This window comes from Battus philenor, unplaced genomic scaffold (assembly GCF_028537555.1).
Source record: "Battus philenor isolate CCGP_79_NKW_IND1 unplaced genomic scaffold, ilBatPhil1.0.hap1 SCAF_27, whole genome shotgun sequence".
In the NCBI taxonomy this organism is placed as follows: Eukaryota; Metazoa; Arthropoda; class Insecta; order Lepidoptera; family Papilionidae; genus Battus; species Battus philenor.
In genome coordinates this window covers 8,937,199-8,964,456 of record NW_027181690.1, presented here as the reverse complement: position 1 = coordinate 8,964,456, position 27,258 = coordinate 8,937,199, and the positions used below count along the sequence as shown (strand labels likewise).

The window sequence follows — 27,258 nt, the reverse complement described above, 5'->3', positions numbered from 1 at the left end:
TACTTGTCAACCCGGAAACGAAGTCTTTATTAATGATAAATTAGACATATATTAAAATAATTACCATCATTTCTCTAAATAAGCATGGCAACATTTTTTATTTCTATAATAAATATACTCCTTTTTGTATTATATTTCGGGCACAATCGTTACAATTTCAAGCAACATATAATATAATTTAAATAAGTCGTCCAAATTATACAAATTTATAAATTTTATATAATTTTTATATTTGTATTATGGTCAAAAGCTTAGATTCCATGGCAAGTATGACATGCTTGTATGTTTCATAGCACATTATGCTCTATATTTGCAACTTAATAAGCACTTTATTGTAACCTGATAAAGTCTATTGTTGCCTTTTAAGATTTTATAATATCGTGTGATTAAATGACGTCACATTTGCACATCTACGCTGTTAAATGCATATGTAGTAGTTACGGAACAGTAACTATGCCTATATTAAGGGTATCGGTAGTGTAATATGTATTCGATTTAATAATTATTTATTTTATATTATTAATATTGTTTTATCTGCAAAGTGATATTATTTATTCATTATTAATTCATATACCATGTAGATAACATCCATACAAGTAATTAATTGCGTATAGCATCATTTTTAACATTTTCCGCATCTTGTTTAAATTTAGAAAAATGTTTAACTACAAATATTTAAGTAAAGAACACCTCGAGGGGTTTGATAACTACAAGGTAATTATTTATAGATTATTCTGCAATATTGTTAATTTTCTTAGGATAAAATTTGTTAATTTTTGTAAACATTAGCGGCGATATAACCTGAAAGTATCGATCTTTTACGCAACATTAATTTGGCATAACTTAAGCTTTTGTTTAACTGCGAGTATTTTCTGTATTGAAAATCTTTTTCAACACTAGAATTTGCTTCATACTCTTTATTAAATATTTATTTAATTGTGTAGCTTAGAAACTATAAACAATGTCAGATTTATTTAAAAAAAAATCAGTTTTCGATGTTAAGCGATTTTCAGACAGTTTCATTAGCTATATAATGCATACATTTTTTAGAAAAAATATATGATGCTATTTTTTTTTCAGTATATGGCAAAAGACACAAGTCCACTCAGTGTGTATGTTATGCATCCTTTTTGGAATAAAGTTGTAGAGGTAAGTTTAAAACAGTGACATTTTATAGATATTAACATAATACACGTTTTAATATTAATATTAAACCCCATAATTGTCTAATAGTGTAAGCAATAAATAATTTAGATTTGATCTTGACTCTAACCAAAACAAAATATAACCATCTGTTTTTATTTTATTATTTATAATAAAATTAGTACAAAAATCAATTAAACAATATTGAAACTGCACCTGATTAGACACTAACTTTTTAAGAGTTATCTAATGCAGATCCGAACAGGTGCAGTTATGTCACATAATAAATTATACATTATTAAATTTACTCAATATTTTATGGGTTATTGAATATGTGAATTCACACTTTAATCTTATAGATTTACTAAAAGAAAAGTTAAATGTTACTTTTAATTCAGACTACAGTTTACCCAATATTAGTCCTATCATCACACCATTAAAGGAGTTCTTCCAGTAATTACTTCTCACTGCTAATAGTTCTTCATTTGTTAATTTTCAACCATTTTTTAATACAGACCTTGCTTTTTTTCAATGACTAAACAAAATTAATATTTAAGGTTTAATTTTCTAAAAATTACTTTATCTAATCATCTTAACTATTATATTTATTTTATATTTTTAAAATTATACAAACTTTTATTCAAAAGCTATCATAATCATTATACCAAAGTATAAGTTTTTGGAACCATACATAGTAATATTCTCTATTGAACAATCTATATAATAAATGATATCCAATGTATTTAAATTATATAAAGATACAAAGTTATGTAGTCTTGGGTTTTATCATGTAGTAACCATACACGGGATACCTTTTTAGGAGCTACAAAGGATTTATACTAAACTCATACCAGCTGCAACACCATACTGTTTAATGCCTTTTGTTAAAGTTATTGTAACGCTTTTGCATAAGTACTCCTAAAATTTCAATGTGACTTAGTATCTTGACCAATTTAAGATAGAGTAAAAAATTCCCATGCTTAAGAGTTTGTGCAGTATTAATATGTGCTTCAAGACAGACCAACACATTTTTCATTTTATTCATATTATTTTCAATTAGGATCATTTACAGTGACTACTTGGATAGACCACAATAAAAACTAGAAGATCAGATCAAGCTCCGCTATAATGGTATCCAACCTAAAGCTACAAAGGATCCAAATGCACCCTGATCTGACAAGAGCTTACAACAAACATTGACAAGTTTTCTTTTTTTGTGGCAGATCAATAAGGCCATGCAGGCCATGCTTTGGGATTTAAAGGAAGTTGTAGTATAACTTCTTCTGTCATGTCCAGTTCAGGCCTCTTGTTACACATGAGGAGCTCAGCTTTCTGCAACAAATCTTTTTCTCTTATTTATGGCTATGCCAGCGGTTAATTATTTCATGAAATTCTTCAATAACAGTTTAACATAATTCTTATTTAATTTCAGCTCCCATATTACAACTTGCTATAAATGATTTATATCATGACCAATTTTTGAAATAGGAACATTTTCTATTTATAATAAAGATTTTTTTTACAACTTCCTCATGTTTCTCACTAAACGTTAAGAAATGTGATAAATAAGATTTTTTAATAATTACTTGTGTTTTTTAAATGGTGAATTCTGAAAATGTATTTATGCAAATTAAAAAAGGGAAATTAAAGAAAATAAAGAAACCGTGTGTTGTGGGCTTTACAAATTGTTGGCTCAGGTGAAGTTGCCTTTGAAACTCCGTAGATTTAACTGGAAGGATGCTATTATCATCATTCCAGCGGTCAAATCTCCATTTCTCTACAGTCTCTAGTCTATTTCTAATGCAACAGATTTAAAGTGTTCTGCATTCAGCTTTTTGTGACGATGTGTCCACATTGTGAGTGGTTGGAGTTCCAGAACATTAAGGCCATAATGGCCATCTCTTCTATGTGATATGTAGCCTGCTATTCCGCTAGGCTATGTTGGTCTAATAGTCCCTATTGCTTTTCTCATGTCGATTTCATTATAAAGTAACTTAAAATTTTTGTTGCTTCAATTAGGCTCCTCTGTTATATATATATATATTTATATATATACATATATATATATATATATATATTTATATATATATATATATATATATATTTAAATATATATATATGTATATTTATATATATATCATTCACATTATCCAAGTAAATATGAATGAATGAAAGTAACCTCTGTTTCCGACTCCCTTCTTTTTCTTTCCAGCCAATAAACGTCCACTGCAAGGTAAAGGTACTCCGCCAAAGATCGACATCATGTTCGATCTTGCTTAACTTTGTCGTCTGATAATTCTTTAATATTTGAGGGACCAAGCGAAGGAAGTGAGGGCGAGAAATGATATAAATTAATAAAAGAGTAATAAAAACTCTATCCTAAAGGAGATAGGAGTACGAGAGGTCCCCTATTGCGGGGACCATATAAAAGACTATGTCGTCAGTCCATCTAGTGGGGACATACCCACTAGGTAATTACTCCTCTTAACATACATAAATTATCATACTCATATATCATACTTAAAATTATATCTTAAAACATGACTGTCTTGCAATCAAACGGTAGTAACAGATTAAAAATAATTTCCTTTTAACATATTTTTTTTTAATAATTTGTCACGATATCGGTGTAGGCATTTTAAAATTGGCCATTCAATAATGTTCTAAGGCAATAAATAATCGTTTTAAAACTATACAATAGTGGTAAATCACGACATTGAAATCCAGATGTATATATAACTTATATAAGACATAGTGCGTTATTTGTTCGTTTATCAATAGAATATGCTGACGTGTGCAAAATCGAACGATCCTATGTCACGATTACTATGCGATAATACAGGCAAGTAATTTTAGCACATGTTGGTCAAGGAGATTTGAGTTTATCAGTACATACTTGATAGGCTACTTGCAGCTTAATTATTCTCTTATCTGTGTTTTTAGCAATGTCTCGTATTTTTCTGAATCATATATCAAAATTTAATTAAAATTATAACTATGCTAATCTTGTTTACAATTAACTTCTCTCGAGAAATAATGGTAGCCCAGAAGTAGCGGACTGGGAGTTGCGATCGTCGATACTTGGGCATTAATTATATAGAATCGCTTCTGTTTACAAACGTGTTTTTAGAGGATGAGCAGCAGGGTCCTCTGCGTACCATAATATCATAAAGCATGGTTGCACAGACTTATTAAGACCAGGGGCCAATCGGGCAAATCATGAACTGATGGCGGACCTGCCGCCAGAAGTATAGGTAAATTAATTCTTTTGCTTTTATTCTAGAATAGAATTCAATATTTTTGTACGAGAGTATTATTTATGCTGTCGGCGGGCCCCCAATATTCGACCGGCGGGCCGCGGTCTGTGCATCCATGTCATAAAGCGATCGCCAACGCACCTGCGAGGTGTGGCGATTATTGTCCCCCCCCCCCCCCTCCCCATAGATATCTTTGGGGAAGGCCTATGTTCGCAGTGGACGTTTATAAGCTGAAATGACGAAAAAAATGACTAAAATCAAGTCAAGCAAAATTTTTTTTATTGAATATTTTTGTAAAGCAAAGGTTTCGTGCTAAAAGAAACATTCTTAAGAACTCTTTTAGTGTCCGAAGGCGTAAGTCAGATATTTCCTTTTACGTACTACTTCTCTTTTATTCGTATTTGATGTTTTTTTTTTTTTTAAATAATGTAAATTTAAAATACTACGTCACCTATAGAGAAATGTCGCAGGATCATTATTCATATGGCAACTTTTGATGTATTTTAACGTATATGTACTGCTGGTGTACCTAAATAAATAAAAGTAAATAACTTAAAATAAATTCATTGTCGATTTCTATGGGGTGGAGGTAGAATACGCTGGATACAGTCCGCTACCAAATAGTGCTATTAGATATCTATGGCCTTTGACGGGAGCGTGTCGGTTCATTTCTGAAGCAGGCTTTCAAGGTAGTATCATTTAGAATTTGTAAAATAGAGGAGGCAGTCTTGTCGGTAAAGATAATCGTCAAAGGATAAGGAGGCCTCTCTGAACGCAGGTTGTCATAAGGACGAGCTGAACTAGTGAAATGTTTTAAGGAGGTCAAAAGAGGGGCTATGAAATAACAAAAAAAATGGTGAAAAAAATATTTTAAGTCCCTGCCTACATGACACTGGAGCATATTTGAGATGTCCAAAAGCGGGAGCCAATAAAAAAATGCATGTTGTCAACCTGATTCCTCGCTACAACCAGCACTCGCCTAATGAAGCAACATTGTGCTAGAAAACTTTGTTATTTATCCTGACAATTGCCTGTGGACATATATATATATATATATATATATAGCCTGGATGCCTGGTCAGATCTGCCTGAAACGAAGTAGGCTATATTATCTCTGGATATACTACAGACTACATGACCATAAACAATGATATTTCATTCATCATTAACAAAAAAATTCGATCCCGACACTGACAGGCGCCATGTTGCTCCTGTAGGGTTAATTATATACGGGATACATATACAGGCGAAGCTCTAATAAACACACCTCGACTTTGGACGTGTTACTACCTCAAGACATAGCGGCTCTAGGAAGAATCCCACACACCCTTTCCGGCCAACGAAATGTTAATATGTAACATTTGAATGTTCTAAATAATTTGATACATTATAACTTAGTAAGAAAAGGACCAATATTTAGCCACTTCCGCACGTGCAGTAGTAGTCGTGCAACATAGTGCACCGCCCGCCAGCCCGCTGATAAATGCGCATGCGGCAAACAATGCGAATCACACAACTGCCACCGCGAAATCACTCAACACGTGTTTCACCCCTCCACGGGGCATCTTCAGGAGTTATGTTACACCGATTAGTGCTAAACACAGAGTCTTTTTGGCACTTTGTCCTTTTCTTACTTAGGATGGACTTCCGCAAGGTAACGCCTCATTACATTATAACTTCTCAGTGTTGCCGCATTACGATGTAATTTTCAATTATTTACCGTAGATGAATACGTTTTTTAAAAAATGTCAAGAACGTATCATTCAAATTTAAAACGAGTCAATAAGTGAATAAGGACTTGAGCTTATAAATTAGAGCTTCGCTTTGTCCTTTTCGTACATTCAGAAAAATACGGCTATTAATACGCTGTCTCGGATAATCGTCACTAAGTGTACTAGAACAATTAAAATTGTCGTGTTGGATGAATAGATCACAATTGTTATCATTAGAGTGTCTTAAAGAGCGGTGAAAGGGACAGATATACTTATAAGTGTTAGTCGGTGATGACTACGGCATAGAAACGTGGTCTTTCACATCGTGTCGTATTTGCAAGCTCTCTATCCGTAGAGAAAAGTAACATAGGCCAGTGGCAATCCTAGAAGTGACAGTAGACAAACCACAAAGCCTAACAAATGGCCTCTAGGACCTTAACTTTATGTATTGCGCTGCTAGCGTAAGGATATTCACCCACAAATAGGTCAAGACGGTTACAATTTACATATACGAAAAGAAGAGAAAAGAGACAGTAACATAGTGTCATCTTTTCTATACAGGAAGTACTCGCTATAAGTCATTCGAGCTAACATTGGGAACTTTAAGTATGAATAGGCCTCCTCTATAGATTTAAAAGGTCAAGTCCAAAGCGGCTTAGATTCAGCATCCCATCTTGCCAATACGCAAGGTACGTTAATAACTGTTTATGCCAAAAATTTCGATTTCAAAAATACTCTAATTCATATAAATGAAATTATATTTTGAATGAAATACCGCAAATCACAGTTCATGCCTCTTCTAGATGGTTCTACGAAAAATCTACGGAAGAGGCCTTTTTCTAGCAGCGGACTTCCTTAGGCTATATAAACTATTATTGCTGATTCCTTATACAATGGAGGTTTATTTGAAATTAGATCGTTTTGTGAATTCAAGTACATAGGGAGCAATGATTATTCTTTCGTTTTACATGGCTTACACAGCTACCCAATTTGCGTTTACAAATTCCTTGAGTTCAAGGATAAAGAGTGTATAGGGCCGTTAACTTAAAAATTCCGTTAAGTATAGAAGCTCGGGGGATTCCCCAGAGAGCTTCGGTCCAGCCGATACATACTAGTTTCACCGGACTGAGGAAGACATTAACTAACTACACTTAAAGACATAACACAAACCTACCGAAAATTAGCCCGAAAATCAAATAATTTGAATTCGTTAAAATTACTGAATAACAATTGTGACGTGAGATGATTCACTATTTTCTTATCGACAATAAACTACGAAGTATATTTCGTGCTTCTTTTTAAATAATTTCAATAAAAACGCTTGTTTAAATTTCGAACGCGAATTGAAAAACTAATTATTGATTATTGAACCGCAACGAACTATTTTTCCAAGAATAATACCGTTACGTAATAATAACTGCATTCTTGTCGTTTTACGTTTCGCGTTTAGCCTTGTGAACGGTTGCCAGAAATGGTGGCGTATGGTTGTGTTTAGTTTTAGCGGAACCGGTACGTAAATCGGTACGAAATTTATTGTGTACTAGCGCATCAACGAAACCGGTTAAACGTGCGTAATTCGTACCCGAACTATTTTAGGTACGTATTTACTATTCCGCACTCGATCAACACGAGGAAAATTTCCGATGCGTAATTTTTATTTTCATTGCTTGTCTGATATGTATTGATATACTGTTGTACCAAATTCATACCTAAAACTGTTAATGTATATCGATGACAACGATATACTCCGAAAGAACTTCACTCTCTCTGGTACCTAGGAAACAGAATGCCCTTCTCAGCGGGTCCTTACGCTTAATTATTGCAAACAATTTCAGGGCACACTTTATCTAAATGGCACTTCTATTAACGCCTTTCGAAATGAAGGTAGTGAATGAAGTAGCCAGAATGCTAAGCGGTTATTATCGATGAGAGACAACCCTAGCCAAAGTCACAAAAGACTCCAACGAGGGCCATAGAGCTCAGCCAAGACTTCACTGAGACCACTTGAGCTTTGCTACCTTAGATAGTGTCTTAGGATAGGCGCCCTTTGCGACATGCCGCCACGAACCCATGGAATCTGCAAAAGCCTTCCCATATTTTGTGGCATGACAACAGAGATATGTAAATAGAATTAAGAGTCAAAATAGACAGTGGCAGCATCGCCTCTCTCTTGAGGGACACAGGATATCGCCACACTCTTTTGCAATATGCAGATTATAATAAAAATTAAGGTCGGACAAATAAATAAACAAGTATGTAAATGTAACTGTGATATAGCAATAAGACATCCAAAAATTAGAAATGTAAATAAATACTTTTAAATAAAAATCAAATGAGAATTGTAAAATAAAGCATAAAAAATGATAGAATATAATAGAAGGGACGTATAAAATTAACTAAAAATTTTAAGTTTTTTGCCAGATATTGTGACAGACGAAAGAAGAAAAATAAATTATAAACTATACCCAAAACTTTGTAAAATCGAAGTGCCTGTTCCAAAAAATGATATTGACAATAAAAAATCTGCAAATGATACTTGGACATCAGTAAGAGTAAGGATAAAAAAGAGGGAGACATATATATACCTTATACCGTGATTTATTTTAGCAAAGAGTTATCTCCAAAGCAAAAGATCGTCATACTTAGCCGTAGTTACCGAGATTCTCTTCGTTTTTACTATAGAATATCTAGGCGCTAAAATCACCTATGTCTAAAGTGTATACTTCTAGATTAATAATAGGTCTAGAAAGTTGATTTTTAGCAGTGCTACTATCCTTGGTATCCTCTTTAAGTTTTTAATGTTATTCTTCAACTTTTTTTAATATGTAACCTACTTCATACAGTTTTTATTTGATCTACATAGCAAAATATGTAATCACACCTATCTTTCTAAGTTCTCAGAGACCCAAAATATCGAGATTTATGTTTTGTAACACTGAGTAAATTTATTTATTAATTAACTTGCATTAAAAGTGCATATCGTAAGTGTCTTTCTGGGGACGGCCGGCCCACTTGTGATCGCGTTTAGCGTGGGCGATCCTAAGTATACCACCTTTGATCGCCTATTACTCATCGCTGTCATCCCAAATCGCACACTTACTTATACTATACGCACACATATACCATCTAATACGCTCGTGCGATTGTGCTTCATGTTGTTGACTTCGCGAAGCCTTCAGTTGAGTGATCCCAATTCCAACGGAGGTTGAAAAACCTCTCGGGCTAACAGCAATTATATCACCCGAAAGAATGCTTCTTTACTGGAATGTTTAAATTGCATTTTTTTACTATATTTATTCGGACTTTGTTTGATGCGGGTAGTCGGAGAAGAGAAAACTGATCTATACCTAGACAGCTTAATTATACTTGTAACTAAATAATATATTCTTGTCTGCTATATATAATATCCCATATAAATAGATATCGTTTAATGTCTTCTACAGTATAATTTAAGTTGTATTGTTCCGGTTTAAAAGCATCGAAGCTTGTTATTAAACTGGAATAATGTATATTTCAAGGTGACGAACATAGATACAATGTTGCGATGTATTCTGTACTACAAAATATGTGAGCACCTTGTTACATAATATCGAAATAAGTTAAAATAAATAAACTTATTTGTGTAAATGGTACAGATTAAAAAATATTTTTTAATAAAGCGACAAAAAAAAACTTTAAATATGGTAATAAAATAATTTACTTATATTTCAAAAGGTTACTGTATTAATACTGATAACAATAGGAACTTACCTATATACTATGGTTCTGCCTAAACCAAACTAGGGTAGTTTTAGACGTTTTCAAACAAAATCATAGGTGATAAGCCAAATAAAATATTATTTTGTTAAACTACATGAATCGTCATCATTTTAACCATGTGACGTCATATGACATAACAAGGTGAATTTGTTTTTAGAATAAATTCCTTATTTATTCCTTCAAATCAATATCATTCCCTTCAAAGTTATGCTCGTCCGATAAAAGGCACTTTAGCCAATGCTTTTTCCAGTCCCCAAAACAGTTGGAATAGTCTTTTTCCGGTATAGCCTTCAAAACCTTATTCTATTAGGTTTTTATCTATTTAATCGTGTCAAAAAGTTGTTCCGCCTTGACTTATTGATTTGAGAAGCCAAATCAGGCGAACAGGGTGGTTGCGGAATGATACGAGTCGAGTTTTTGGCAAATAAAAAGCGCGAAGAACCAATGCAGTATAACATCGACCAATAAAGACTTGAGGCGTTTGAAACATAAAACATATTTTAAAAAGGTTTGGGTTGAGCCAAACGATGTTCCAATACTATCAGCGGGGTCTCATATTTTCGATTTTCATACGACGATTTTCTCGTGGTTCTCGTCGGTCAAAATGACAATTTCATATTACTTTTCATCATAATATATATCTCGAAAAGGGCCAGTAGGGTAGGCATCAAGCGTCTTTCAACGAAGTAATATATATATACACATATATGTGTGTGACGTGCTATTTTATCAGTAAAATTCCCAACGCATTTGTCTAACGTTATCAATATACAAATCTATTTGATCTTACTATGAAATAACCTGAATAAAATTGATAAGGTATCAGAGCAAATATGAATTGTAACTATATGTCGTCAAATTTATATTAAGCTTGAATTTAGATTTACTATGCCATACATTACGGGTTTAAATCAGAAATGAAGACGTCTGGAGAAGAACTAAAGTCAGCAATGTACTTCGAAGAGTTAGTAGTCTGAAATGACAATAGCACACACATCATCAGCACATCGCTCATACAAGCTACCACGTGCCTGTAGACGAAGCGTTGGTGGACCCCCAATAGAAATTGCGACCAGCAATATCGATCATTGTGGTGATATTTGGGAGTGGCCTATGAGCACTCGCACTTTTTGACCTTGAAAAAGTCTTTACCTAAACTTACCTAACGCGGTTGGAACTCTGGGTAGTAGAATTTCGTCGCATAGCGGCACGGACTTGCCCAGTGAAAGACCTGTGCTAATTATGCATTGCTTCTTGATGACGAGGAAATTTAAAGTCGGATTTGATCGAGGTGTTTTGTTTACAATAGAGTATTATTTACAATTCCGACTCGAACGCAATGGTACAAAATTCAAATCAGCGTTCGAATTTGAATTCGAACACGCAAGTATTATTTAAATCTTAAGTGTTGTGGCCGTTGTGGCCAGTAATAATTCTCATTCTTACTTACTTAGACATTTTTTTACTCCAAGACTATTCATAGCTTTCAGTGTTCGATTTAATGTAAGATTTAGTCTCGGGTACCTTCGAAGAGAACCAGTTGATCATATTTTTGTATTTTTTAATCCAACATAATACCTCTTTGTTGAAGCTGGTACCACGCTGGGTTGCTCCGAACGTCCTTACTTTTGTCGGCTTCCTGCTCACTGTCCTGGACTTCGTGTTGCTCTCATACTATGACTACGACTACACGGCTGCGAGTGCTTCGGTGAGAAACATTACCATCGCTGACCAGCCTTTGAACGGTCGTCCCGAGGTCATACCGCAACGGCTATGGTACCTGCTCGCTGCTTTTCTATTCCTCGCTTATACTTTGGGTAAGTGATAATTTGAATTTAGAATTTTTCGTTGAGGCCGAAAGGTTTTTGTGTGGCGACCACGATCCAATAGATATACACCAATGCCTCGATGTACGTCGTTTCGTTTTGAGTTTTTTTTTCGAAATTGCGTCGCTGCTTAATTAGTACCTATTTTCACTGTGCGTCGTTAGATTTTCGAGGTTGCCTTGTTCTGGGTTCGAGTCCTTAATTTAATTTTTTTTTCTTAAAGATGGCAACACTTTTGTTTATAATTGCGCCATGCTATCAAAACTCGGAGATTCCCTTTCTAACTAAAAACAACGCAATTTGAATACAGTTTTATTTTCACTTTCTTTTGCTAATTTTAGTGTTCAATTTCAATTACATAGTGTGTTGTAATGTAGTGTGTTGTGCTTTTTTGAAAAGATAATAATAAATTTATATACATTTTTACGGGTTTGTTTTGGTTACAAAAAAGGTAAATATTTTTCCAATTTATTTATTGGCATAGTTATTATTATCACCGTTTATAATTTGGATATATAAACACGTACAAAAACTACTGGATTAAATATGTAATTAATACTTTTACATCAAATATTTAAGAAACCTATGAATGACGGCTTTGTACATTTATGAACAGAACGAAAGAATAAGAAAGTTCCAGAGTTATGGAGCGTAAAAAGCTGAAATGATGCCCCGTAAGGAACAAAAGTCGTGAAGATGAACGACATACATTAAGTGATTACGAGAGTGAAATACTTTTGAAAGTTGCATAAATATGAACGTTTCATTCTTGGAAAGCATTTCTTAAAGGTTGCAATTTTAATATGTATATTAAATTCCAATTAAAACATTGTACATATATTGTCCCATAAATCAACCTCAAGTATAAATCTAGGGACTGGATAATGGATAAATATTACCAATAGTACAACATTGTCGGTTAAACTAAAATGAAGTAATAACTTTAATTATTAATTATTTTTTATTTGTTGCCTTTTAAAAGTAAATTAGCAGAGTTGGACAGCATTGGTCGTTAATAAAGAAAAAAATGTTTATTAAAATACACCTATCCCCCGATTTACACGGTTTTTCAAATATTTTTTTTTGTTTTTATAACGGATTTTATTACCATCTCTCGCAATGTAAATATTTCGAATCGGCACAAATAACTTGGAGTGATGAAAGTGAATTCGAACCTTCGATTCCCAAAAAAAAGAATGAGAGTAATTTCTGACAGTGATAAAGGATAATAAAACACCTTTGGTTTTATTTTTTGTTGTTCTGTTTAATGTATTGTAATTAAATAAAAAAAAATGTTTCCGTAATCAATCAACCATATCAACTTTTTATTTTTATTTCTGTGTACATCTAAAAATATTGAAAAAAATCACAACTGTTAAATAGAAAAATTATGCATTTTATGCAAGTTTTTCGATTTACACGGTTTTGACTTGAAAATTTTTAATTTTCGATTTACACGTTTTTCTCAGGAACGTATCTACCGTGTAAATCGGGGGATAGGTGTAGTTTAAATTTCCGAAAAGATTTTATCATCATCTGCATTTCAGCTGTAAGACATCAACTGGACATAGGCCTCCTAGTTCTCCAACAGGTCCGGTTGGAAGCGACCTGTATCCAGCGTCTTCGGACGATCTCAACAAAGTCGTCTGTCCGCCTGTTTGATTGATGTCCGAAACTTTTCGCTTAGTGGTGTTCATTCCAGAACTTAAAAAGCTCCAACAGCTACCTGTTTCGTATTCGTGTCCTCAATAATTACCTTATAACAACCAATTGTATACAACATATGTGTATACGTTGCAATAATCATTCATTCCCCACCCATTCTCCCGCAAAGATCATCACAATGACAGTTCCTGAGATCCTCGCATCAAGAGATTTCCTGTGACCTTGACTATGTCGACGGTTCAACTAGTACCAATCGAAAATCTCTCAGCCCCAACGACTATCAGCTGCCCCCTATTGCCACTTGAGACAAACAATCCTTCGAGCTACGCCAATGACTGACTTTGTCATTTATAATGCGATCTGCAACGAAGCTCCGTGGATAGACATTAAACAATTATGATGAATTACGAGATTTTAAAACGCGGTCACGTAGACATAAGAATGTATAGATGGGCTTAAGTATGACGCTCTAGAGAGGCAGCGCTCTTAAGGTCGACTAAACAAGGCTTCTTAAATCCCACTCATATTTAAACCTATGTTCTGTATATAACGCTTCACTTATAAAATTTTAAATAATTTAGAAAAACATATTCCGTAAGTAAGCGACCAGAGTAAGGTGCATCTTTGATATCAAAATTCCCGAATCGAATACGCTTAAACTAAATTTGTACTACTCTTAATACTACCTACATTAGTTACATAAATGTCATCAGTTTTTTCACAGCTCGCATATGATTCTCTCTTTTTTATGTCGAATTGCTTCATTAGATTCATTTGACGGAAACAAATAAAATAAAAAATAGCTTAAAGCAATATTTTACTGATTTGCTTTCTTAAAAAGTGACTTTAATGTCATCACAACCAGCCAGATATAAATAGTACAACCAAAGTGATTTTATGATTGAAAAATTGCAAATTGTTTGCGAAAAGACTTTCTCCGTGATCCAATAGGTATACTGTCAGGGCAGTGAATAACTTAATAATTATAGGTGGCTGTAAATATTTTTTTTTCTTTTTCTGTAGACGGTATCGATGGCAAACAGGCGCGGAGAACTCAAACGTCAGGCCCGCTTGGGGAGCTGTTCGACCACGGCCTGGACTCCTATTCCGTCTTCTTCATTCCAGCCTGCCTTTACTCGATCTTCGGACGTTTCGATTTCTCCATACCGCCAATCAGGTAAATGTTTTTTTTAATCTACATTTATAGTATTGTAAGGTGACTAAAGAATGTTGTCCATGTCACGTTTTCTTAATAGTACGACTAATACGTCGTCAACCAAAGCGTTAATGTATATGTCACAAATTGAAAAAATATACCGAAAGATATTTGAACAATTCTGCCTATAAGTGGACGGTAAAAGGTCTCTTGTTCATAGCACAGCAAAGATACCGGTTGAGACAAAAGCCAACTGAATAGTGAAGAAGAAAATACGAAGCTCGTCTAGTCAGGCAGGCAAAGCGTATGAAGGTTTCGTTAAGTTTTCCTGACATATATACAAACAAGTTCCCATAGTGATCACCCACAGTGATAACGGTGGTTCATCATCATATCAGCCATAAGCGTCCACTGCAAGGCACAGGTTTCCCTAAGGACGCCACTATGACCAGTCATTCGCTGCCCGCATACAGTTACATACACTGAAACATAAACCGTGCGTACATCGAAATAAGTATAATTTCACGGCAAAAACATATGTATTATTACTAGGTCTTACTGTGTTTTCTAGGCGAATATTATTGAGATGGTAACATAGGATATATTGAGGAGGCGACCATCGCCTCCATCATGACAGAAGAAGGAAGAGAATCCTTCCTCAAGTTCTTCAGCTTGGTGGCAAAAACTGTGATAAATAATATAATAATAGTACCACAGGCAAGAAAAAATGAGAACTAGCATTAATTATGTCAGGAAAAGTCAAAATGAAACAGCAATATTGAAATTATGATAAATTAAAAAACTGTATATATATATAATAAGAACTGATATATGTAAAGAAAGTAAAAAAAATAATATAGAAAATAAAAACCCTATTCCCACATAAATAGGGGTGGAACGAGAGATCCACAAAAACAGGGGAATATATATATAAAAAAACATGGGATATATTTGAAAAATAGGAATTTAAATAGTAAGTAAGCATTAAAATAAAGAACGAAATAAAATTGTGAATAAAAATATTAAAATAAGCATAATAAAAGGTAAATTTATTAAATTACATTTATTAAAATATTTCTTCGCTTCACGAATCAAGTTACATTTGAAAAACCAGTTTTAAAATACCAATTGGACTGTTTAAATACTCATTTCCGCCATGGTTAAATATATGACATCATTTGATTTCCTTAATTTATAATTATAATAAAGATAAAGTGAACATTTTTCTTCATAATATAAAAATATATACATGTATATATAAAATAATATATAGAAAAACATTACTCCTGAGGATGCCCCATGGAGGATTGAAACACGTGTTAAGTGAATTAGCGGTGGTAGTTGTGTTTCACATTTTTTACCGCACGCGCATTTATCGGCGGGCTGGCGGGCGATGCACTTCTTGCACGACTACTGCTGCATAGCGGAAGTAGCTATATATTAATCCGTCTTTTACTTAGGGTCTACTTCCGCAAGGTAACGCCTGAATCTATTAAATATAAAAATGTTTTTCGTCATTATTTATTTTCGTATTTTTTAGGTAAAATATTTGTAACAATGTTCCGTTTTCAAAAATCAACGGTGTCTGTAATAATAAATAACGTAATGATAATATAATAAGAAAAATCGTTTCTTAAATTTGGATAACTACTATTATTGTTTAACATCTCTATTAGTAATACAATAAGTTGCCATATTGAACTCCAATAGAAAAAAATAATGTATTATTTTTACATTTATAAAGTGATTGGAAATAAATGTAAAATCTTTTTGCGGATAAATGAGAAATACAGTTAAACCTTTAAAACTTTTACATCGACACCGCCTTAAAACTTTTTTATATGACAAAAGTTCTTACGGAGAAAAATAGAAAAATTGTTAAGAAAAACTCATTTCTTTTCTCAAATCAAAGAGTGAATTGTTAGTGGCCTAAATAATTAGTAAATTCTAGCATGCTATTCATTTTAATACTAAGTATGTCGTGTTTGAATTGAATATTGCAATATAACCTATACGAGCTGGACACAGTTCTGGTCCAAATGTTCACGGGGCACGGGGGATTCTCAGAGTACCAGCACAGGTTTAAACACAGGAAGAGCCCTTCGCGCATCTGTGAAGCTGGTCTAGACCAGATCGTATTGCACCTGGTCATCACCTGTCTTCTATTTGGCGCTGTAAGAGTAGAATATCAGTCTCAGTTGGCAGAGAGAAAAGATTGGGAGAATATCACCTAACCGGTTAGCAAAGAGATGTATCACCAGATCTTTTTGGAGTTCTGTAATAAATTTAAAAAGAACAAGAATAATTAAAATAATAAACAAATGTGATAAAATAGCGAGATGTAAATTAATACTTAATAAATAGTTATAAATTGATAAAAATATAAATACGTAAAATTTGTAGAACTCTGGATGAAAAGCGAAGGTAGTGAAGCGTTTTATAAAAGGAAAGTGTGTAAAGCATGGTTGCACAGACTTATTAAGACTAGGGGCCACTCGGGCAAATCATGTACTGATGGCGGGCCGGCCGCCAGAAGTATAGGTAATTAATTCTTTTTTGGTTTTATTCTGGAATAGAATTCAATATTTTTCGAATGTACGAGAGTATTATTTTTGCTGTCGGCGGGCCTCCAGTATTCGACCGGCGGGCCGCGGTCTGTGCATCCATGGTGTAAAGGAATAAAAGATACTGTAAAGGAAATTAGAGAAAAGAGTGAAAGGCTTTAAGAAGGACGTAAGATGAGCATGGAAATATATATATATATAATGTGAACTGAAATATGTTCGATTTTTTTAATTCGACTGCAACAGGAAAATAAATTCCGCTACGAAATCAGTCGGGGCAGTTAATATTATATCTATATGTGTAATTTGAAATCGTATGACTAAACGTTTCTTGATAAATAATATAAACATTTCGAAGCATTGTTTACGTTGTTCGATGTGTGTACATTAATCATATACGAAAATTAGCCGAATAATCGTTGGCCTTCAACAAATATTAAATTTATCGGGCGTTTATCTTTGCGAATTAGGTCCACTGAATACATATCAGGGCTGCCTAAAGCAAGGCCCGTAACATTGTTAATCTTCTAAAAATACTATTATATTTTAATTTTATTGTATGTATTTCTGATAACTATTATTGATAATTGTATTTATCATTTTGTGAAGTAATTAAATTAGGTATTTTATTTACCAAAAAATTTAGCAAATATTTTTTTTCGTGAGTATATATATATATATATATATATATATTTATATATATGTATATATATATATACATGTATATACGTATATATACCGAAGTCGTTTTTAGTTAACACAGTTAAAGACATAGGCCTCCTCCAAAGATATCCATGAGGGGTATATCATAATCGCCACCCTTGGCAGGTGGATTGGCGATCGCAGTGTGGTATTATGGTAGGCAGAAGTCATCTGCCTTTCCTCTGAAAACTTGTTTATGAGCAGTGGCAATCCTATATAATTAATGCACAAAGTGTGAATTATATATACGAATGTATTCCGGGAAATGAACCTGCGACCTATGATCGCAAGTCTGCCCTTAAGAGAAATGAACCCGCGACCTACGATCGCAAGTCTGCCTTTAATGCTTGCCAGCACTGGTCACTTAACACTTATTTTTAAGCAGTCCTGGAATATATTGTATTATAAAATAATATGAAACAGAGGTGCCACAAGTAAGGTCCGCGACTTGTTTGTTTACTTCAAATATGAAAATTATTTTTCTCGCAATGACAAATAATTCAAAAGTAATTTACTTGCATAAAATATAAATATTTTTCCGGCCGTCAAATTAATTTTTACGGGAATAGGTTATGTCAGTTACCTTTGTTCAATGTTATCAAAAACATAAAAACATCTTAACAGCCCAGCAACAAGTGTGCAACTGTAACCTACGCGGTTTTTAAACATGAAGATCTATTAGGGAGACCAAAAAGTAATATCGTTTCTGTCGATATATTTTACATAAAAACCTTTTTTTTTACTATTTTTACCGCTCCGGTATTGAAAATCTGTATACTAGATGGCAAAAGGTTATTGATAATGAAGTTTAATATTGTTGGTTAAAAATAAAAACTTGTTAAAAATGTAGTCGTGTGAATTTAACTTTGCGATATTACTTTCCGGTCCCCCTAATACAATCACCAATGTTCGTTGCAGGATATACTATGTTATGTGGAATCTTCTGCTCAACTTCTATCTGAGCCATTGGGAGAAGTACAACACGGGCGTACTATTCCTACCTTGGGGATATGATTTCAGCATGTGGGTAAGTTGTACTTTTTTCATTATTTTAGTGACTTAAGCAATATACATACACATAAGCGCGACAGTTTCACAGGCTACTTCCATAAGTACATAATAGAGGTAAAAAAAACAATATCAGAGAACTGTTGTTTTGGAAACGGAAAATCATAATCGGTTTATTGGCGTAAAGGCAATGTGCCGAAGACGTGCACAGATGGCGCGACGTTGTACGCCAAGAACTTTTCAAGTCACAATCCTCACTAGTAAGGCACATGAAGGAGGGAGGAGGATAGGAAGAAACCTTCCATAGCTATGAACTATCCGATCGTCTCACTAATGCACATGATACCTTACAGGCTTCCACGTTACTCTTCGTATGGACTGGTGTCCACGGCACGGGGTATTACAAACGCTACCTAATCGGCCAGTACACTCTCGCCAACGGCTTCGAGTGGCTGATATACGGCACGGGGATATTAACCAACTTGCCTGTGGCACTGTACAACACGTACAAGTGAGTTATACTATAATAACATGTGCACATATAATTTGTTACCTTTGCTATTTCCTATGTTTTAAGTGTTATTGATTAGATAATAAGACTTTTCAGCAAAAAAATTAAACTTAACCTTTAAAGTCTATATTAAAATTACTAAAGAAAAATTCCAATGATCATACAAGACTTGTATGGAATTGTATGTGACTAATAAATAAGAAAAGGACTAACATATAGCTACTTCCGCTAAGCACGTCCACGGGGCATCCTCTTTGGCACTGGTCGGTGTAACATCACCCGAGGATGCCCCGTGGAGTTGTGATGTAGTTGTGTTTCGCATTTTTTGTAAGTGCACTTTATTGCACGACTACTGCTACATAGCGGAAGTAGCTATATATTAGTCCCTTTCTTAGTTAAAATGAACTTCCGCGAGGTATCGCCTGAATCTATTAGATGATTAATAATTGCTTACGATAGGCCTCATAAGAAGGCTCAAGGTTAACCAGAGATCAATGGAGAGGGCTTTGCTTGGAAATTCGCTGCGAGATCGAATGAAAAATAAGAAAATTCGCAAAAGAATCAAGATAAATGACGTAGCTCGAAAATTTGCTCGTTTGAAGTAGTAGTCGGCGGAGAACATCGCTCGTGTGATCGATGGCCGTTGAGGCCGGAAGGTTCTCGAACGGTAACTAAGAGGTGGATGACGCGACGTGAATAGACAGACCACTCACTAGGTGGAACAACAACATAGTTGTAGTCGTGGGAAGTCGCTGAATGCGAGCAGAGCTAGATCGGTCATCGTGGCTATCTTCGCCTTGATCTATGCCTTGCAGCAGGTGTCTGTCAGCTGATATGATGATGATGAACCACGTTTATTATTGTGGATGATTTTGAGGGAGGCTTATGCATTATAGTGGGCGTCCATCGGCTGAAAAAGAAGAATGATCCCATTTATAATCTCAGACGGTGGTTTAAATAAAACAACAAGACGCTAAAGTAAAACAAAGGTTTATATCAAAATAAGGGTTTCACAATAGACACAAACTAGATTGCAATGCGTAGTAGTTAAAATTAATTAAAATGCACGCGGACGAAGCCTAATTGACAATTGGCCTAGTGGGATTAGGTTATTTCTTTCTGCTTTTTTTTTCGGACCGTTCTGAGACTTCTATTCAAATGGCATTTACAGATTTTGCTGGTTAGCCTTGTCTAACACCTCTTGATCCCTGACCGTGAGATACCGCGATCCCCCGCATAGCGCAGAGGGTGATACCAGGGGGATTTAGTGGGTAGGAATCCCACATAACCCTGTCCTTTCCCCGAAAGAGGGCACTTTGAACATCCGGAAGATTTCTCCTTGAAACAAAAAAAAAAGTGTAAGACCTCTTTTAAAGTAGGTAATCACGAAGGCTGTCAGGGTAGCCTCGGCTCGGACTGATACACTATTATTTTACTGGCTTAGGTGACCGTCGAGCTCTTTGATCACTTTTGTGGATAGTCCATGGTGTGCTCATCACTAGGGGACCTCGGCTTGGATTGTCACGCATCGATAATACCTGCACAAAGTCATACAAGAAGGCCGATCCGCGGCTTTATCGGTTGATACTGCCAGGCTAATAACATTACTATCACTTCGGATTTGCGATTCGCGTTCGCTCTGGTAGAAGTTCCTGGGCCTCGTTTCCAACGTGACCGGGTGTTTATCGAATAGCTACTATGACAGCGTACATGGCTTTTCGATCGTTTCAATCTTGTAACGTGGTAGGACGGTGTGTTTGAATTTACCGTGTGTTAATTGTATTGTAGATGGTAGCACCTACAATGAATTATCCTTTCAATGTTCACAGAAACCGTAACTAACATCTGTTGATTTTATATTAATTTCTATATTAGTAGTATTCTAACAACTCTTTCATTCATTCACAGATCGTACACATTGAGGACCGGTAAAATGCGTTCGTTCGGTGAAGCGTTGAGACCTCTCTGGTCTATTCTTGCAGTCTTCGTGGTTACTTCAGTATGGGTTCACAAGTCCACGAGGCTTCCAGATTACGACCTTCGAGCTGTATTCTTGCTTATAGGAACCATATTTAGTAATGTTGCTGTGAGTATATAATTTTTTTTAATTTCTTAATATTGTTTATATTTATGTCGTGTAGTTGATTGTTTTTTATCAGTTTCTTTCCGAGAATTTTATCTGGTCTACACTGCTGACCAAGTGATGTTTGCTGTTTCGAGTTACCTATAAAAGAATCTCGGCTCAGGTCTTATATATTAAACTGTATTATCGGATTGGGAGGTGCCCCAAAAGGGTAACCTCGGCTTGGACTGACTCCTTGGATTATTCACATACGGATATTTACAATCACTACTTGTGTAGTTGAAAAGAATGCAAGAAGTTTTTTTGATAAAAACCAGTTGAACTCCTATATAATGGCAACATTCAGCTTAAAATTTATGAGGGTTCCAAACGCGTCATGATATAAGAAGAGTCCACTCTCCCACTCAGGCGGGTTTTTGTGGTCACTTTTACTATACCCTTGCTGTATAGCAATAGAGAAATTTATCCCCAAGGATTTAACAGGATATTTTTACATTTTTACATCACGCGGCTAACATTAATCTACATCATCTATACAAACATCGGTAGGTGAAGTTGCTACGGTAACACCAGAAACGTATCTATCCCCGGACACGACAATATTTTTGACCTGGCTAGCACTGGTGATCAAGTGACATTAAAGATTCAAGGGGGCACTTGGCCTATAACCATTTTCTCGGACTGCTATATACTATAAAAATGGAAAGATAATAATCAAGCGACATCATTGCCAAGGATCTATTCGCTTAAATATTCGATTTCGATTTAAATATTCGCTTATTAAATATTATGCCTTTTCTGTGAATTTAAAATGCGTTTTAATAAACAATTGTACAAAAATGTTTTGTGGAATTTTATTAGAAAATCTGATTACGTTTATCACAAATGTTTTCGATTTATCTTCTTACGTGACTCACGTGATAAGTTGCTTAAATCATCGGATAACTTGAAATTGACTTTCTGGTCATTTTACTATGTTTATGGAGAAATCTTTTACTGTTAGCGTTGTCAGGTAATGAAATAGGCTACCAGAACCAATTGGTTCTGGTAGCCTATTTCATTCATCTAATTAGATGCGCTAAATAGCTGACGGCTTTTAAAAAAGTTGTATAAGAGCACTTACTTGGCCTCTTAAATATTGTGTAGCATCTATTATTTATATAACATATATATATATATATATATATATATATATATATATATATATATATATATATATATATATATATGTGTGTGTGTGTGTGTGTGTGTAAATACGTATATAAAAGTATATGTATATATCTTCGTATTTCTATGTATGTGCATCCTAAACTGCCTCCTCCTTCATGTCTCTCATCTCCATCCAAAGGAAGTGTGGTACAGATGGCTTTGAGGAATATGACCGCCTGTTGTGCCTCTAAATGAATTGTTTCTTTTTTTCTAGTTATTGTCTATGGTGTACAAAGAAGTGTAAAATAATAAAATAAAATAAATCTACACAGTACAGATAGATTTCTACAGTGCCTTATAAATACACTACATGTCCTCAATTAGAGCAATTTATTTCCAAGCTTTATTATCACTAAAAAAAATCCTTTCAGTAACAGGATTTCTAAAGAGGTATAAGACATCCTTTAACATAAAGCCGTATTAATTGTTTCAGTGTAGACTTATAGTTAGTCAGATGAGCAGTCAACGCTGTGAAGCTGTCAATTGGCTAGTATGGCCCTTGTCTATAGCAGCCGCCTTGTCTCTGGCCGCGCCGCGCTTTGAGTTGCCAGCCTTCTACGCACTCACGTGTCTTAGTGTTGCCGCGCACTTGCACTACGGCGCTTGTGTGGTGAGTAATTTTATTATCTCACATAACTATAACAATTCCAAATTATTATCACTACCGTAGTCCACTGCTGGACATAAGCTTTATAAATATTTCCTCATTTATACATTTGGAAGTGTCTGTCCACAAACCGCATAGTCACACATGCTGATCTGCGAAATTAGTAACAAAGACAATGGAAATTTCAACCATAGGACAGATGTCTAGTGCTAAACATAGGCTTTCGCCATAGATTTCCTAAAAGACCGGTTGAAAACCACCTGGATACAGCATCTTCAAACGACCATAACTAAGACATCCACCTAGAGGGATGTGCTACACTACCAGCCGGTCCAGTTTACACATAAGAACCACAACATCTCAGCTATCTATTGTCCGTTTGAGGCCTACCCATTACTACTTCAACTTGCTTACATTATAGTTATAATTATATAGTTCATATAGAAATCTCCTGATTTTGAATACATAATATAAACAAGAGAAATAATCATACAAAAATGTTGAATACCCCTTACTTTAACAAATTAGGCATTAAAATCTACCAAACCAAATATCTATGATCATCCACTCCGAAAAGTTTGGTTCATTATGGCGAATATTTGGAAGAATGTCTGCGTCTCAACAAAAAATTATAAAATATTTTTATATTACAGGTACGCCAAATGTGCGATCACTTCAGAATAAGCTGTTTCCATATAAAACAACGCTCAGATTGACTCTTAGATGACAATGCGTGCTAGGCGACATAACATTACAAACACCGCGATTTACAAACCATTAAAGAATAATGTAGACCATACAAAATATGAAAGTATATATTTGATACCATGGATATGTACGGGAATTATTATTATCGTATTTAAATATATTGTGGCTTTTAAATGCAGTAATAACATCATTTATTGTTTAAAAAATATGTGACTAGTTCTTAGGGCCAATACAGATTAAATTATTTTTTTTAAGATGATAAAACCTTTCTTCAAAGTATAAAAGTGTGGAAGTAAAAGTTTACTTGTTAAAATTGTATTTACTAGAATTTAATTGCCCTAAATTTGATTTAAATAACAAACAAATAATATTAAATCTTATATAATTTAAACAGACTTTAAGATATCAGTTGTATCTTAAACATAAGTTAAAAAGAAAATATTCCAAAAACACTCAATTTTAATGTATAAACAATCGTAAGAGCAGGCATAAAGTTATATAATATAACGAAATATGTAAACTGATATTTTTCTCTCTTGTAAACGCATCCTTACCTGGTTACTAATTAACGTTACAGATTGCATTTCTATGAAAGAAAGCAGCATATTTTTTTTTACCCAAAACAATTAAATTCACGAATAACATTAATAGTTACATTTCAATGTTATTCATTTTTGTCTATTCACATTTTTTAATTTTTGACATCCCGCCATCTGTAATCGTCAGCTGCCATCTGTCGTTGATTGCCACAGATAACAGATATCAGACCTTAACATTACTAAAGATGCTACACTTCTTTAATACATATAATATGAAAATAACTGTACGATTTATATATATTTTTGTATGTATAAATTTATTGAGTTTTGTGTCTAAACAAAAATGGCATTAAAAAGGTAGTTGGTGCATTTTAGGGTTTTATTTATTCGCGGTGTATATAACATGTACTGAATAATAAACGTAATTTCTGTTGTATTATTAATTGTTTGCAGTACAAAAATTTATTAATACAATACTGAAAATTGTATGCAATATAAGTACATGTTCATATTGTATGTTGTTGTTGTATTTTAATATCGTGTACATGTTTAATTTAATATGAAAAACATTATCAGTTTTTTTTTCATTTAAAGTAATCATGTTTTAGATGTGAGGGAAAATATACCTTCTACCGAAAAAGTCTTATTTTATATTTAATATCGGTATCCTAAAAAATTTTTCATGTACATGAATTTAATTTTTGGGTTCACGGCACACGTTGTCCATTGAAATATTTTTTATCTGTAATTTATAATTTATCGTTTTATTTTTAATTATTTGATATTTCTTTAAGGCAAAGGTGCACGCTTGTGACGGTTGTGTTATATTGAATTGTTTTTAGTGTGTGACTTTATATAAAAAGCTATTCATGTGAAATAATTATCTTTCAAACAGTGGCGTAAGCAAATTTATTACTAAGGGGAAATTTATTACTTTCTAATGTTTTTCTTTAAACAAGGAAAATCCAGTTATCTCCAAATTAAGTTAAAAATTCTCATGAAATATGATTAATAATAAAATATTTATGGCATTAGATGGATAATTATTTTAATCTGTTATTTCAAATGAATAAATATTTTTAATATGATCACATTTTTAATTGTGATTTTTTTCCTATAAATAATAAATTATTGCAGTATCTCCTAAAGGTTGTGTTTACACTGAAGATATATAAGAATGCATAATTCACTTCATTTAGAGGAAGTCTATAATTTTTAATATATCGCTATGTTTATAATTTAGTGTAAACGCAGCCCACTGAGTTTAATATGTCTTATATATATATTAAAACTTAGTATATTTTTGTTTTATTAATAATTGTACAGTCTAGCTATAGCGTGTACCTTTTTATATTAAGTTATTCAAGTTATACTTTTTGGCAAAATAAATACTGCATGGTTAATTAAGGCTGGTTTCACACTATATAGTCTTTAAAATATTTGTTATACATGTTTACAAACGCTCTTATTTAGGTGAGTTCATCAAGCCAAAGAAGTATATCTATTATGCATATTTTTTTTTAATTTTGACATTATTTAAGCGCAAGTTGTTCATCTGTCTCATCACCGCATATACGCTTGTCATATTTAGACGTATGGTAAATCTCAGTAGCTCATTAACAATATATTCGTCGGAAAAAGTTAATAACTTACAAGCTTATGATTGTCATGAAAAGTTAAGGAGCGTTTACATGTTCATTTTTTTAAAGGCGTGTGAAAAACAATTTATTTTGCGAAATTGTATTCACGACGAACGCGAGAAAAGTATTATTTTTATTAACGATGATGAAGTTAAAATTGCTTTTTACTTCATCATCTTTCTTGCTACCGCTAATCACTCATGTCACATCTACTATGACTTTAGAGTACCAACGAAACTCAAAAGTAAATCACTTAAAACAAGCTAATCAGGAACAATCAACAATGTAAAATGAAACGCATGTAAACGCATCCTTATCTTAGGTTAGTTATATATTTCTTAATATTAACTACCCGGCAAATACGGTATAGCTCATAACGACCAAAATACGGTTACGTATGCGTACTATGCAAAAAAATAAATCATGCAATGGTATGAGAAACACGTGGAATTTGATTTGGCATGTCAGTAAGCGTCGGTGACCGATGTGCCAAATCTGTTGCCAGGTACTATATAATGTAATTTTTATTGTACAATTTTATAATTCATCTGATTATTGTCTTGCGCATTGCTTTCTATCGTTTTTAGTGTCTTTAAGGAATACTTTGGTGTTATTTATTTATTAAGAATTATTCATTTTGTCGACTACTCTGTATACAAGTGTTATTTTATCCCGAAGAATTCTTGAATTTTATTGATTCGGAAGTTTCACTATCTCCTCCTTAAAAAATTAACTTCGGGATAATTTAACAGGCCATAATAATGAAGGCAGTATTGAATATTTGTTATTTTGAAATTTATTTTAGACATGATAAGGTTATTTTAGGTTTATTTTTCATACATCACTTTATTTTATGATCTTTCATCATCAGAGTTGGGATAATCTAAAGCATATTTGCTTTAAGCTATTAAGGCTAGAATGTTATGGAGACGACTTTTTAATACTGGGATATAAAATGATATGAATTTACATTCGGATTCAAGGTATACCAGTATCATATAAATATCTATCGATGGATATATATGTGTATGTAAGATAATGCTTGCTTTAAAAAAAAACTTAAATGTATAAAAAGGTTTTTTTCTTATGTATAAACTTCCATCACTATCATATTTTAAATATTTATTAAAAATTATGTAGCTTTGTATAGAAACTTGGTATTATCTATA

The 27,258-nt window shown here is 33.6% G+C and overlaps 1 protein-coding gene across 1 annotated transcript; it reads left to right on the top strand.

The window, feature by feature from the left end:
* Positions 1-463: 463 nt before the first annotated feature.
* LOC137925527 (ethanolaminephosphotransferase 1-like) lies at positions 464-24,162 on the top strand. Its single transcript, XM_068768983.1, has 9 exons — positions 464-714; positions 1,081-1,149; positions 11,463-11,688; positions 14,386-14,539; positions 18,703-18,811; positions 19,146-19,303; positions 21,212-21,389; positions 23,029-23,205; positions 23,856-24,162. The coding sequence occupies exons 1-9, from the start codon at positions 658-660 to the stop codon at positions 23,916-23,918; spliced, it is 1,191 nt and encodes a 396-aa protein (XP_068625084.1). The 5' UTR covers positions 464-657; the 3' UTR covers positions 23,919-24,162.
* The last annotated feature ends 3,096 nt before the right edge of the window (positions 24,163-27,258 follow it).